The sequence below is a fragment of the Saimiri boliviensis genome, chromosome 3 (genome assembly GCF_048565385.1).
Source record: "Saimiri boliviensis isolate mSaiBol1 chromosome 3, mSaiBol1.pri, whole genome shotgun sequence".
NCBI classification, from domain to species: Eukaryota; Metazoa; Chordata; class Mammalia; order Primates; family Cebidae; genus Saimiri; species Saimiri boliviensis.
In genome coordinates this window covers 8386101-8399733 of record NC_133451.1, presented here as the reverse complement: position 1 = coordinate 8399733, position 13633 = coordinate 8386101, and the positions used below count along the sequence as shown (strand labels likewise).

The window sequence follows — 13633 nt, the reverse complement described above, 5'->3', positions numbered from 1 at the left end:
CTGCCCACCCTGGATTACTCCTTTGGAGGCTGGTGAGCCACTGCCTCTGGACAGCGGCTGGAGGTGGGCGATGGGTAGTGGGCTGGTGGGTCTCATGAACACACGCAGCTCGGCTGGAACTGATCATGACCTCACAGCCACTCAATGTTGTGATCAGCTCTGTGAGCTCTGCCCAGCAAGCCTCCTGGGCAGCTGTGCCAGCGAGACGAACGCCACTGCTGGGACTCAGTGGTGTACCACCTCGGACCTGGGGACTCAAGCATTGCCTACCTCTCTTATGTCTTCATTGCCTTCCTTGATATTTTCGGTTGCCCCCACAACTAACTGGTGAATGCTATCAATCTCAGCTTCCTGTGGAAGAAAAGGTAAAGGCAAGTTGAGTATCCATTATCCAAAAACCTGAAATCCAAAATGCTCCAACCAGCATTTCCTTTGAGTGTCATGTCGGCACCCAAAAAGTTTCAGATTTTGGAGCACTTAGGACTTCACATTTTGGATTTTCAGTTTAGGGATGCTTGACCTAAGTAGCCACCTCCTCCTCCCCGAAGCGTAAATCATGACAAGAACAGGAGCTGTCACCAAGGGCAAGGGGCTTTACTTGCATAGCCATGAATCCCACAGCACCCAAGAAGTGGGTATTACCCTATTTTATGAAAGGGGAACCCATGGCTCAGAATATTACTAAGTTGCCCAAAGTCACACGGCAACCAAGTGGCAGGACTGAGACTTCTTTTTATTTTTGAGACAGGGCTTACAATCCTCCCACTTCAGCCTCCCAAGTAGCCAGGAGTATAGGCATGTGCCATCATGCCTGACTAAACTTTTAAAAAAAGTTTTTGTAGCAATGAGGGTCTCCCTATGTTGCCCAGGCTGGTCTCAAACTCTTGAGCTCAAGCCATGCTCCTGCCTCAGCCTCCCAAAGTGCTGAGATTACAGGCGTGAGCCACCGCGCAGGGCCGAGGCCCCGGCTCATTGCAGTGCTCCTTGCACCGTGCCTGCCATTTCTCCTCTTCTGTGCCACTCGCCAGCCACAAGGACAAAAACCTAAGAGCCACTGTGGAGCAGCCACCATATGCCAGGGGCTTCCCTTCTAGTCTCTTTTTTCTTTCTGAAGTCCACAGAAGTAAGCTTTAAAATGTATGTACTTCAAAATATATACACTAGCTTCAAAAAGTGCTGTGTGTTTTACTATTATGTCTCTAAAAAAATAGGCTAAAATTTAAACATCAAAATAGGATGCAGGATGCTTACAGAAAACATTTAAACCCAACAAAGCCTCGAAAAGCTTCAGAAGCGTGGGATCCTGGTCTAGCACAGAGGTGTCTGGCCCCGCGGGGGCAGAGATGGTTCTAGATGTCCTAACAGGCAGGAGTGCCTGCTGCTCTCCTCCTTTTGGTGGTGGCCAAGCTGCTTCTAACAGCGTCGGGGCTGAATGCATGCTAGTGTGGGCTGTTAGAAAAACCTGACTGACACACTAGAGAGGAAGCAGCCTGTGGCCTCAGATTCCCAGTGATGAATATTACTGGGATGGCTCTGCTCTATCATCACCCCTTTTCAGAGAATCTCGAGGTATGAGCTAAGTGACCACTGAAAGGTTCTGATGAGAGAATCAATACAAACTGCGCTGCGACACTGATGAAAAAATCAAGAAAGACACACTGTTCCTCAGGCCTTAGAAACTGCTGGTGAGCCAGGTGCAGTGGTTCACACTCATAATCCCAGCACTTTGGAGGCCAAGGCAAGTGGATCACCTGAGTCAGGAGTTCAAGACCAGCCTGGCCAACATGGGGAAACCCAGTCTCTGCTAAAAATACCAAAATTAGCCAGGTGTGGTGGTGGGCGCCTGTAATCCCAGCTACTTGGAGGCTGAGGCAGGAGAATCACTTGAACCCAAGAGGAGGAGGAGGTTGCAGTGAGCTGAGATTCCAACACTGCACTCCAGCCTGTGCGACACAGTAAGCTTCCACCTCCAAAAAAATAAGAAACTCCTGGTGAGCAAGGCAAGGCTCTGCACACCCCTCCCCAGGTTCTCTGGAGCAGCTGAGAGGTTTGAAGCAGGGTAGTGTTATTAAAAAGGGCAACTCCTATGAACCTGAACCTCCAAACTGCTGTTAGACTTAATGTACCTCATTTACAATGATTTCACTCCAGCTGTGTGGTTTATGGAAAGTCGTTTTGTGACTTAAGTATCTTAAGCCAAGTAGCCCAGTTTAACATACTAGAGAAAAAATTGTCTTTCAAACGTTCCCATAGTCTTGGGGTGCTAAAAATAAAAGGGCAAATTTATCAGGTCTCTAAAAGTTTTGCCAGCTATTGGCTGGAAGAATTTCAGAAAATTCACTTGAAAAGAACAGTCCTATTTCTCACGCGGACAGCATCCCTGGGGCGGCATGGACCTTGCACTGCGAGAGGGCTGGTCAGAGCTCCTGGAACCCTGGTGACTGAAAAGTGGCTGCCCGTCAGCCTCGTGCTGGGCGCTTCTGTAGTTATCTCTCAAACTTAGAACAACCCTGCAGGAGTCACTCCATTCTGTAGATGGGAAACTAGCCCGGTGGGGCTACCTCGCTCACCCAGCACACCCAGAACCCTGACTGCCAGGCCTGCACTCTCCTCCCTCACGCCACTGCATGCGCCACCACATGGGGCAGTCAGTGGGTCCCCTGTGGAGAACTCCCCCTCCATCACGCGTATGCAGAGGCAGCCCTGGGTAGTGAGAGCTTTCCCCTGGGGAGCTCTGCGCACGCACACCTACTAGCAACAGGTGGCTCTGCTCCTGGCTGTGTAGAGCGGCAGCTTTCGGGAGAAACGTCCTGCGTTCTCAAACACATTCCCCTTTAATTGAAACCTTACAACTACTTTGTTTTTGTTTTTTTACCTGTTGCAAAACCTTTTCCGTGAATATCTCCTGGAGTCTGGAAATCTCAACCACTCTCCCTTCAATTTGCCTTCAAAAAAAGAAAAAGAGATTACATATTAACTATTAGTACGTGGTAATCTAATAGGACTGTTACATGTTCTAAAGAACTCCTGTCTTCTACGTGAAGGTGGGAGAGACGGGGGGAACGCCATGTCAGATGGGGAAGAGGAGATGGTAGAGGAAGGTGAACTCTCCTTACTGGGTCACCTTCCTGTCTCTCAGCATGGCCTAGCATGCTGGGCTTTTTGGAAGTCCACTCTACCATGCCACTGACCCTCAGCCCCAAGAGACGGGGGTGTGCAGTGCCCTTTGGATTCGGCATCACTGCTGGGGACCGGGGTGGGCCTGGTTACGCCCCAGTTACAGAGAGCCGTCTCCAGTAAGTCCTGTGCCTAGCCTCGTCACCATGGTAACACATGGTGGGGATGCAAAGGACAAGGTTGATCATATGCTGATGACCCAACTTTGCTATTGCTGTGCAGGCTAAAGAAGTGTATTTACCCTCAAACCAACTCCCTGTTCCAAGAAAAAAGCTCCTCTGATTCATGTAGAAAATGCCGTACTCTTGGTTTGGCAATGGAGTGTTCTGTTGGACCGGGAACACTTGGGGTAACCATCTCTCCGGTGTTGGGGCAGCATGGGCTACCCTGGGGGGCAGGCAGAGGACCATGTATTTAGAAATGGAAGCTGGCCCAGGCTACAGTTAACTGCTGTTCCAGCACAAAGCAGCGACAGGAAATGGCAGGAGCAAAAAGGGGTGGGAGCTGAGCTCCTGGCCACGAGGGCACAGAGATGTGGGACAGTGCCACAGTGGCAGGAGGGCAGGGGAGGAGATGTGGGAAGAAAAGCCAGGGAGCATCCGCACATGGCGGAGTAGCAAGGTGGGGACAGTGCAAACGAGGCTGTCGGAGGAGGACTAGGAGGTCCACCTCTGAGGGCAGAAGGCCAAGAGTCCCATGGAGGCTGACACGGACACTGAGAAAGTCCTCAGGCTGTGTGAGTGCAGCATCAGGATTGACTTTATTTGCGGGACACGTCCACAATACAACAGGCTCTGCAAAGACCTGACCTGACTTTCAGCATGCTCCAAGCATTCCCACAGAAACTTAGGCCAATGGTTGCACATGTGGGTGTCCATGGTCTTGCCCTCTGCATTCCTCACTCCCTTTTGGGTATGGGAGCAGGCAGACTCCTGTGGAACCATTTGCAGAAGAGGGCTTCCCTTGGCCGGCTGTCACAAGGCCCCATTTCATTTCAGAGTTGCTGCATGGGAACAGCCCAAATGGTGGTGGTAATTCCACGCAGGTAACCTGCAGTGGCAGGAGATGTGGGAAGAAGAGCATCTCACTTCTACATCTCTTGGGGTGGGAAGCCCCTGTGTCCCCCGCAGCAGCAGCAGGCGGGAGGAGACCCACAGGCCCACGAGCTGAGGGAGTTGTGGATTCAGGCCACTTGCCCACCCCAGCCCTGTCAAAATGGCCGAGGAGGGCTGCACCAGCCCAAGGGCCACATGTGGATGCCGGGGCACCAAGGCAAATAAAGTTCCCAGTTCCTGGAAGAGATGTAAAGCAGGCCATGAGCTCACAGAGGAACTACAAACATACCTCACTTCATCAAACAAGCTGTTCATTTCACCAATTAGTCGCTGATTTTCCTGTTCAAACTGTGAGGAAACAAACATACTCAGGGTGACATCGTATTGAACTTAGGCAAGAGTCTAGCAAGAAAAGGGAGCTACGCTCCAGGAATCACTGCTGAGCCCCGTTTCCAGCATGCAGCAAGGTGGTGGCCAGCGCTGGATGACCATGAGCATTAGTGTGAACAACATCCCTGCTTTCAGGAGAAAATGTTAAAAACCCGGTAATCGACTTCGTCTCACCCACTGCACTCCAGGCATGCAAGCTGACTGCGACGGCTACAGCTGTATCTCCCTACCTGCCCTCCCCCGGGCTCCCACGGCTTGCTTCCTGCCTCTGGTACCATTATTTTAAAAATTCTTTTGTTGTTGTTTTCTCTCATGAAGTATACTGAAGGACTACATATTTTTTTAATATGGGGAAGGATCTGGTGTGGGGAGGGTCTGGAGAAGAAAGGGAGGTTGACAGCTTGCTGAGGTGCCCCTGGACCCCTCTGACTTCAGACCATGCCCCTGGCCACTCCACCGCTCAACAGGGACAGAGGCCTAGAGCCAGAGGAGTGTGTTTCCAGTGCTCAGGCTGGGTGAGGACAGGTGCCCTGACACTGGGCATACAGGGGAGCTTCTTGGGACTGAGCAAGCTTGGCACAGACAGTTGCTCTCCTAGCCATTCTCACCAGCTTGATATGGGCCAAGAAAAAGGATGGAAGCATCAGAAACTCAGCACAGAGAATGGGCAGGAACACCTCCTTGCCCTCCCTGCAGGTTCCCACGGCCTTGTCCTTGTGTGTCCACTCAACTCCTGGGACGTACAGAGAGTCAGGGCATCGTACATTTCCTCCTGGATGCGTCCCATAGGCCCCATTTCTCCAGGAGACCTGCCTTGGCCCCTAAGCCCAAACTTAACTTCTCATATTTCTATCCTTGGCCTACCATTTTCTGAAAATATCTTAGGATAGTAATCTCTTTCTGCCTTATAATAAACTGTGCACATCCTAAACTTCCTGTGTGACGCTACGCTTCTCGAGGGTGGGAACTGTGCAGAGCCTGACTTTGAAAAGGCATTCCAGTTTTTCTTTCGTATCGATTATAGCTGCCATCAAATCCACAAATATTTTCAGAGGCATTCTGTAAGCAGGGGTGGGGAGTATGAATACAAGCAAGCCTCCAGAGGCTCTGAATCAACTGAAGATCTGGCTTATCACTTGCTTAGTAAACCAAAGACAAAAGGGAAACAACGGTTATGGGAGGCAGCTGACCACCATGGGCTATGTTGACACTTCCTGTGCAGGGATATACAGGCTCACATACAGGCTCGTGTGACAGCCCGAATGCGTTCCCATTGTCCTAGGGTGGAAGTGAGTTGCGGGGCCTCCCCAGCAGCCTCCTTCCCACCCAGGCCCCTCCCCTCCCAGTATCCCAGCTGTTCTACATGCAGTGCTCTTCACACCTGCACCCCTTCCTAAGTCTGCCAAATTTCGCCCTAGCACAGGCACTTGCTGTCTTCAGCCCTTCCCCCGTCCACACTCTGCCCTCATCATTTCTCAGGTGCCCCCAACCTGTTCTCCAATCCTTGGTCAAAGGGATCTCAAGTGCTGGTCATGCCAGAATGCCTTATGCTGGCCTTGCCCATTGGACCTATAGATCAAGTCCAAGGTACACTGTTATCCACGACCTGCCCACGTGACATCTTCCACCTCAGCTCTACTCTGCACAGGCTAGCTTCCTGCCTGGCTGGGGAACTCCACGCGGTCCCTCAAAACCCCAGGCATCTTCCTAGTGATCTGATACCTCAGGCCAGACTCAATCACCTTCTCTTACCTCCTCACTTTTGCTACAGAGTGCTCCTGTACTTGGCTCTTGAGGGACATCGCTCACACTTTTTCAGGGGCCTGTCTTCTCTCTGTGGAGGGAAGCTGTTCTCCTTTGGACCCTGAGCCCGGCCCAGGGCTCATACGTGACAGGACACCGGTTCTCGGCCCTGGCTAGTCATCAAAACACAAGGAGGCATCTGCTGTCCTGCAGACCCACCAGGCCAGAAAACAGGGGGCAGGGGCAAAGCTTTGGGAAGGGCGGAAGTGCTAGGGAAGCTCCCTGCAGGACCACCTCATCCACAGCAGGCTGCCTGGCTAGCTGCTGACACAGAATTGCTTACCGCCTTTTTAATTAGGCAAGAGAAAGGCTATTTACAAGAATAAAACTTTCACTTTTGAGTTTGAAAGTATCAGCTCTGTTAACTCTCAACAGTTAAGAGGACAGTATTTAAGGAAAACATATAATTACTAAAACATGTAGGCACCAATTCACTTTGGCTCTTTCAGGTACTACTCAGCTTTTCTTTGGTAGGGGGGCATTTTCTTGAATTTTTCTAATGACAAAATATGGCCCTGCCCTTTTAAATCCACAGTCCCTTTTATGCTTTGAAACTGTCCCTAAACAAAATTAACTCGTGGTTTGATGTGATTTATTCCTGGACCGTTTCTTGGGAACAAAGCTTTTCTTGTTTCCTCCCCAACTTGAGGGCCTGTGGTATAAGGCACTTCTGTGCGGTGCTGCCTCTTGGTAATTGATACTTCTGGATAGCTCCATGTCCGCCCTCCGCTGCAGTGAGGAGTGGGATCAGATGCTAGCTTTCCTTCCACCCCATGGGTTCTTGATGCCACCTGAAAAATACCTAGTCCCTAGAGGAAGAGAATCTGGTGCCTCAAGGTTCAAAGGTGCTAAGGGCTGAGGAGAGAGGTTTGCCAATGGTCAGGAGCTTTAACGAAGAGCAGCCTCTGTTAAAAAACAAAAGGCCTATTTCCCAGACAACTGCAAGGTCACTATTACTTAAGGAGGGTGGCAGGGCCTAGGATAATTAGGTCATAGCAAGGCTGCTGACAACACTGACTTGTACAAGGTTTCAGGATGGCGTCCAGTGCTGTCTAAATGGCAAACCTGCACGCCTTCCCTTGTCTATTGCCGGGTGGCAGGCCTGTAGTGCTGGATGTACCAGGTGGACATAGGAGCCAGTTCTTGGGGCCTTGTCAGAACTCTGGGACAACGCTGGGCCAGTCGCTGGCTTCTGGAAGGCCTGCCAGTTTCTTTGGGGACAGATGTGGTGATTCTTATCCTTTTCTGCCTGACCTTGAGGATGCAAAGCCATGGCTGGACTTCCAGCCCCTCAGCTTCTAAGCAGGAAGCTGTTTTGGAGGTAACAATCCCTGGGTGTCTCTGTCTTTGTCACTATAATGGGGATAGGAACAGTACTTAAGTAGCGGGGTTATTAGAAGGAATATATGAGTGAATACCTGTGAGCTGTCTACCAAAGTGCTTGGCACACAGTAAGCTCTCAGTGAATGCTATCTACCGTGATTCATCTCTTGGGCCTCAGCTTCTGGATACGCAAAATGAGTGGCCAGATGCTGTCAAGACCCCTCCTACCACTCTAGTCTCAAACCCTAGAGGCCTGCTGTGGCTCTCAGCCATTTCACTCTCCCAGGCGCTGGGAAATGCACCTGTAGCATCTTCTTCCAGCTCGCTGAGCCTCAGAAGCTAGTACCTGTCTCTGCATGGCCATGCTTCGCAAGGTGCAGTGCTGAATGAAAGGCCTAGTCTCCAAGGTCAGATGACAGACAGGGGTATCTACATGCTCTTTGAAGACAAACATGAACACAGTCGAGGAAATACCTCATTTTCCTATGGAATTGCAAAGGACGGTGAGAGGCCTTGATGGTGGGTATGGTGGGCAGGTTGGGCCCTCCATGCATGGTGTTCGCCAGCTGCTGCTCTGCGCTCCCCGCATTGGCCCATCTGTTCTATGCTGTTAAGGTGCCCTTCCAAAACACAGTGCTTCCCTTCACCTAGACCAGAACTCCCATCACCCTTCAACCATGGCAGTACAGCATCGTGGTGAAGAGCCTAGGACTTGGGAGCTATGTGACCTAGCGCTGGTGGCTTAAGCTCTCTGTAAAACGGGACCGGCAATACTCTCTCCCATTTGGGGCTGCATAAACGAACAGAGGCTGAAGTGCTCTGAGCAGTACTTGGCACATGGTATGTGGCACATGCATGTTGGGCACTATTATTATTCAACTGCTTTATCCCATTTAGAAGTCAGTCAGACTTTCCAATCAAGCCCTGCTAAAAGGTTTCTAATCTGGTTTAAAGGACAGAAATTCACATTGTGAATATATTATTACAGAAATCCTTTTCTAATCTAATCCTCTTTACTATAATTTTCAATAGAAAATCACGCCTACAAAGGCCTTTGAGTATAAAATGAGGCCAAGAGAAGTATTTGTGTCACGAAGAACCAAGAACAGCTAACTCAGGGGAGCACAGGGAGACTGTCCCGGAAAGCCCTCTGGCCTTCATAGCTCAGAAGCCCCCTGCCCAGGCCCTCTCTGGCTCTTCCAGACGTGCTTTCCCTGTACCAAACCCCTTCACACTCCTGGCTCTGTGACCTTCACCTCGTTCCCCCGCTGTGAGCCCCATAATATGACAGTACACAGACCCAGCAGAATCCTTCTGGTGGGAGTGAGCCAGCATTTGCTGTGCCCTGTAAACCTGGACCCTCCTCAGGGTCTGTCCCGCTCTCACTATGTGGTGGTCAGATTCCACCAACTCCTTGCTCTAGATGCATGAGCTGAAACTGGCAAGCCCTGCCAGCCAGCCGCTGGGGGTTCTATGGGCACCTCAGGGGACAGGGCCTTGGAAGATGCCTTATATGTGGATTTAAGAAACAGAAGTCACATTCGTGTTTTTAAAAATTATCCCAAGGAGTACATCAACAAATACAGGTGGTTCTACCTGAGGCAGGCAAAGTGAACGTGTGCTTAGAAAGGGAGGAGTTTTCTTGATGTAGCACTGGAAAACAATTTGGTTCCACTCAGCTTGACCAGAAACACCTGCCAACTCAAAGGCATTAATAGAACTGTATCATGAGTTATATAGGGAAATTTATTGTGCAAATCATATAACACCCTGCAACCATTTTGGAATATGTAATAACTGTTCCTTTGGGTGAAACAACGAATTACATTGCTATTATTGGGCTTAACTCATTATTTTACCCTGAGGAAAAATTCCGAAACAGTGATTATGAATTATGACCATGAGTTGCTACAACATTTTCCAATTTAAAACCAACAGTGTGGTATTTCTTTCTCTTCATTTTCGGAGTTAAGCCTTTTAAATAAGATTTGGGTTAGTCAGACTATAAAAGATGGTACTTAGCTATTATTCCCAATTAAGAAAGAAGTTAACTGGACATTAAATAGCCTGTCATAAAAGTACCAAACGTTACAGGCTTCTGCCTCATCCTCCTGGAGTAACCCAGTAAAAGTTAGGAAATCCTGCTGATTCTGATGCTTTAGTCGCTGATACTATCATGCTGGAATCACCAGTGTTACTGGAGTGGCTGCTGGTATGTCTTTAGACAATTCGGGACAGTGGAATGAAATGGAAGCATGCTGCACCGACCTCATTGTGAAAAGAAGAGCCGTACTCTAACACAGTAGTTGCTAAATCACGTGCTGCACATGTGCAGGACATGCGACAGTGCCGACATGGCAGTGTCTTTCTGGTGGGAGGGAGCCACCATTTGCTCTGCCCCACCCTCCACTGGGTGCTCTTACAGATGCTACTGCACCCAGTGCTTGAGACAATTCTCTGCAGCCCTGATTCTGAGGAGATCAGTGATGCAGTGATTTCGTGCATCAGCTTCCAAAGCGAGTAAGTGGTATAAATTCATGGCCAACTCTGTCTAGTTCCAAAGCCCATGTTCTTTCATCATCCCTCCGTGGGATGGGATCACGAGGTGTTACGGATCTCCTCGCTGCCAGCCCTCCTCTGGTCCACCTTTCACACACCTACAGGCTGCTAAATCACACATCTGCAAAGGTTAACACACTTACCTCACCACTGCCTCGCAGAGAAAGGCAAAAATCCTCGGACAAACAACCCACACTATTGTTATTCTAGCTAATTCCTTTATGAAGAGTCGTGGAGTGCATTAAAAAGAAAAGAAAAAGCCCAACACAGAAGGTAAACTCTTCTTAAATACAGATGTATTCTTAATGAAGAGACAGAGCTGTACATATTTTTTTCTCTAGCAAAGAAATGGGGTAATGGTATAATATTTGGGGAAATGACTCATTTCCACTAATGAAAGGATTTCCTACAAACTGATGTAAACCTAAGAGATTTTTAAGAAACTCTGCTACTACTTGGCTGTAAGACGGGAGTATGACCCAATCCCTCTGTACGTCCCTTTGTTGACTTCTCCGCCTCAGCCTCCCTCCAGTGGAGTGTACCCCAGGGTGTGTCCGTGAGCCTTTCTCCTTTCTCCCTGTCCATCTGGTCTCAGGAGAGCCTCCAAGGTGATGATTTTGGGAAACCACTCATCTGGGTGGATAAATCTGTGTGAAACAGTATTGTATCTGAAAGGCATATTGAAATAGTCTGAGCTCCAGGTGCCATCCTGCATGCCCTGACCCTGCTGCATGCACACCACAGTCTGTCCCTGCCGATGGCACTCGGGCAGCTGTGATCCAGGAACTGCCCAAGCTCTTCTACCCTATGCAGTGAGAGGCTGTTCTGCCTCTTTGTACAACCTGTCACTCTGAAGGGGAAAGGAAGGGGGAACAGAATTTTTCAAGCACCCTGTGTGTCTGGCTCTGTGTTGCATGGACCTCATGGACCAACTCACTCAGACATTAGACCCACCTGTGAGGTGGCCATTATTTGCTCATTTCACAGATGAGGGAACAGAGGCCCAGAGCAGTGAGAAGGCCCAGGGCTGCAATGATGAGGCTGGGTGTGGACGCCAGTCAGACGATGCACTTGTTCCTACTAGGCTGTGCTGCCTTTGGCTTTTTTTGTTCATGCCATTTTTTAGGAAAGAGATTTGGTTTCAGTCTTATTTCAGGCATGGAGAAGAAACAGGAAGTCCAGAGAGCAAGAGGACGCCGAGCCAGTCCTCTGCCCTTGGCAGCCAATGCTCATAAAGCAATGGCATGTGGACCTAGCCATCCCTGGAGGTCCCCAGCCTGCACAGCTATGCTTACAGTGATACTTTGGGGGGCTGGCATGGCTCTTCTGACTCCACTGCCTGGCTGGCCTATGCCAGTGTGCCAGACTGTTCCTGTGCAGCAACACTCGCCTAGACCGCCAGCACCAACTGGAAAAAAGAAGTGCAGCGTTGGAGCCAGAGCTTGGCTCTGCTGCTCTGCTGTTCTGTGACATTGGATGGGGCTTTAGAGCTTTTGTGCCTCATTTTCTTCAACTGTGTAATAGTGATAATTCCTACTTGACTGGATTGTCATGAGGCCTCAACAAGACAATATATGTAAAAGGTTTGGCATATAGAAGGCATTCATAAGTATTCATAATACTGGTAATAACTGAACACTAGAACATTCTAGTAGTTATTACTGATGATCCTGTTTTACTATTGAAAACACTGTTTTGGGCTCTAGGAATATAGTGAGGAAAACAAAATACGATTCTACTCTCACAGAGCCTGCGCTCTAGTGGGGATATGCAGGAAATCAAGTGCGGTGACGGCACACAGTATCTGGGAGCTGCTGCAGGTCGGGGGGCCAGGCCTCTCTGGGGAAAAAACACCTGAGACCTGTAAGACATGCCAGGAGTGGACAGAGAACGCTTGAAATTTCAGGTGGCATAACCAGCAACACGAATGCCTCAGTCAGAGAGGCACAAGGCCGGGGAAAAGACTGGACCCCATTCTTCCTTGACAGAGCTATGTCCTCACATTCCACTTCTTATCTTCTCAAGGGCTGGATATCTAGCTCTTCTATGATTAACTAGGGGACTCTGAGCAAGACCCTTGCTGCCTTTTGCCAATGTTAAAATGAGATGCTAGGCCGGGCCCAGTGGCTCATGCCTATAATCCCAGCACTTTGGGAGGCTGAGGTGGGTGGATCACAAGGTTAGGAGATGGAGACCATCCAGGCCAACATGGTGAAATCCCGTCTCTACTAAAAATACAAAAATTAGCCGGGCATGGTGATGCATGCCTATAATCCCAGTTACTCAAGAGGCTGAGGCAGGAGAATTGTTTGAACTTGGGAAGTGGAGGTTGCAGTGAGCCAAGATTGTGCCACTATAGTCCAGCCTGGCAACAGAGCAAGACTCCATCTAAAAAAAAAAAGAGATGCTAATGCTCTACCACTTCTTGGTGCAGTTACTAAGAGTGTCATGGACAAAATGAGTATCAGAAAGTTCTGTCCACTGCAAACCGCTGCACACTTAAGATGCTGTCGCTTACCAGGCAGAGCCACTGGAAGCACATTGTGTAGTAGCCACATTCCCCAGGCCTTAGGCAGAGGACAGCGTCACATCCTAGCAGCTCTCGACAACATCTGCTCCCATACACACATACACACGTAGCGTATTCCATTTGGCTTCTGTCACACCAGTGTCCAGATGAGCTGCACGTAGACGCTGCTGCGCATGAGCTGACAGGGGCTTGCCAGACCTATCAGTTTCCTTTTGAAACCCAACCAGAGACGACAGACTGTGGCAGTTGGAAACTAGAGGACAGGTAACTAAAAGGAGGTGATATCAGTAGCTAAGGTGTTACTCTTTTCACTTTTCCATCATTACCTATACTTTTTCCACATTATCATAGCACTAGCAAGTCAAACAATTAAAAAACATCATAATGGCATTTATAAAAGACCCATTTAGTCTGGAAGACGATTTTACTGTTGTCGAAAAGACAGCTATTATTAGTAAAATTCTTCTAAGGCAAAATTTCTTCTTTATGCTACAGCAAATTTACAGCATACGAAAAGTACATTAAGAATCAGAAAATCAAATGGGAAAATGCACATAAAATATACATCTATAATTTTTAAAACTCAGTATAAAAATCAGGGCAAGGGCAATGAGGATGAGCTTCTCCTCAATGAAACAGTCTTATGAAAACCAGTTAAAAAGAAATGATTAGGCAGAGAGTAGCATTACCATTTGTATTTCTTCTGGGGATAACTCATCTTCACCTTTGCCATCTCCCCAGGTTCCCAGTTCAGGTTGTGCTTCAGCCAAAATCTTTTCTGTTAAAAAAAATTGAA

The 13633-nt window shown here is 48.9% G+C and overlaps 1 protein-coding gene across 4 annotated transcripts in view; it reads right to left on the bottom strand.

Moving 5' to 3' along the window:
• The window catches only part of STX18 (syntaxin 18), a 117588-nt gene that overhangs the window by 1619 nt on the left and 102336 nt on the right, over positions 1-13633 (bottom strand). For 3 of the 4 annotated variants that reach the window (XM_003934670.4, XM_039468052.2, XM_010345283.2), the window contains exons 7-10: positions 13527-13615; positions 4522-4580; positions 2876-2945; positions 271-351 (exon numbers count right to left, since the gene is read on the bottom strand). In XM_003934670.4, the coding sequence (XP_003934719.1) occupies positions 271-351; positions 2876-2945; positions 4522-4580; positions 13527-13615 (299 nt within the window). The remainder of the gene's footprint in view (positions 1-270; positions 352-2875; positions 2946-4521; positions 4581-13526; positions 13616-13633) is intronic. The other variant, XM_039468053.2, reaches the window with a different exon arrangement.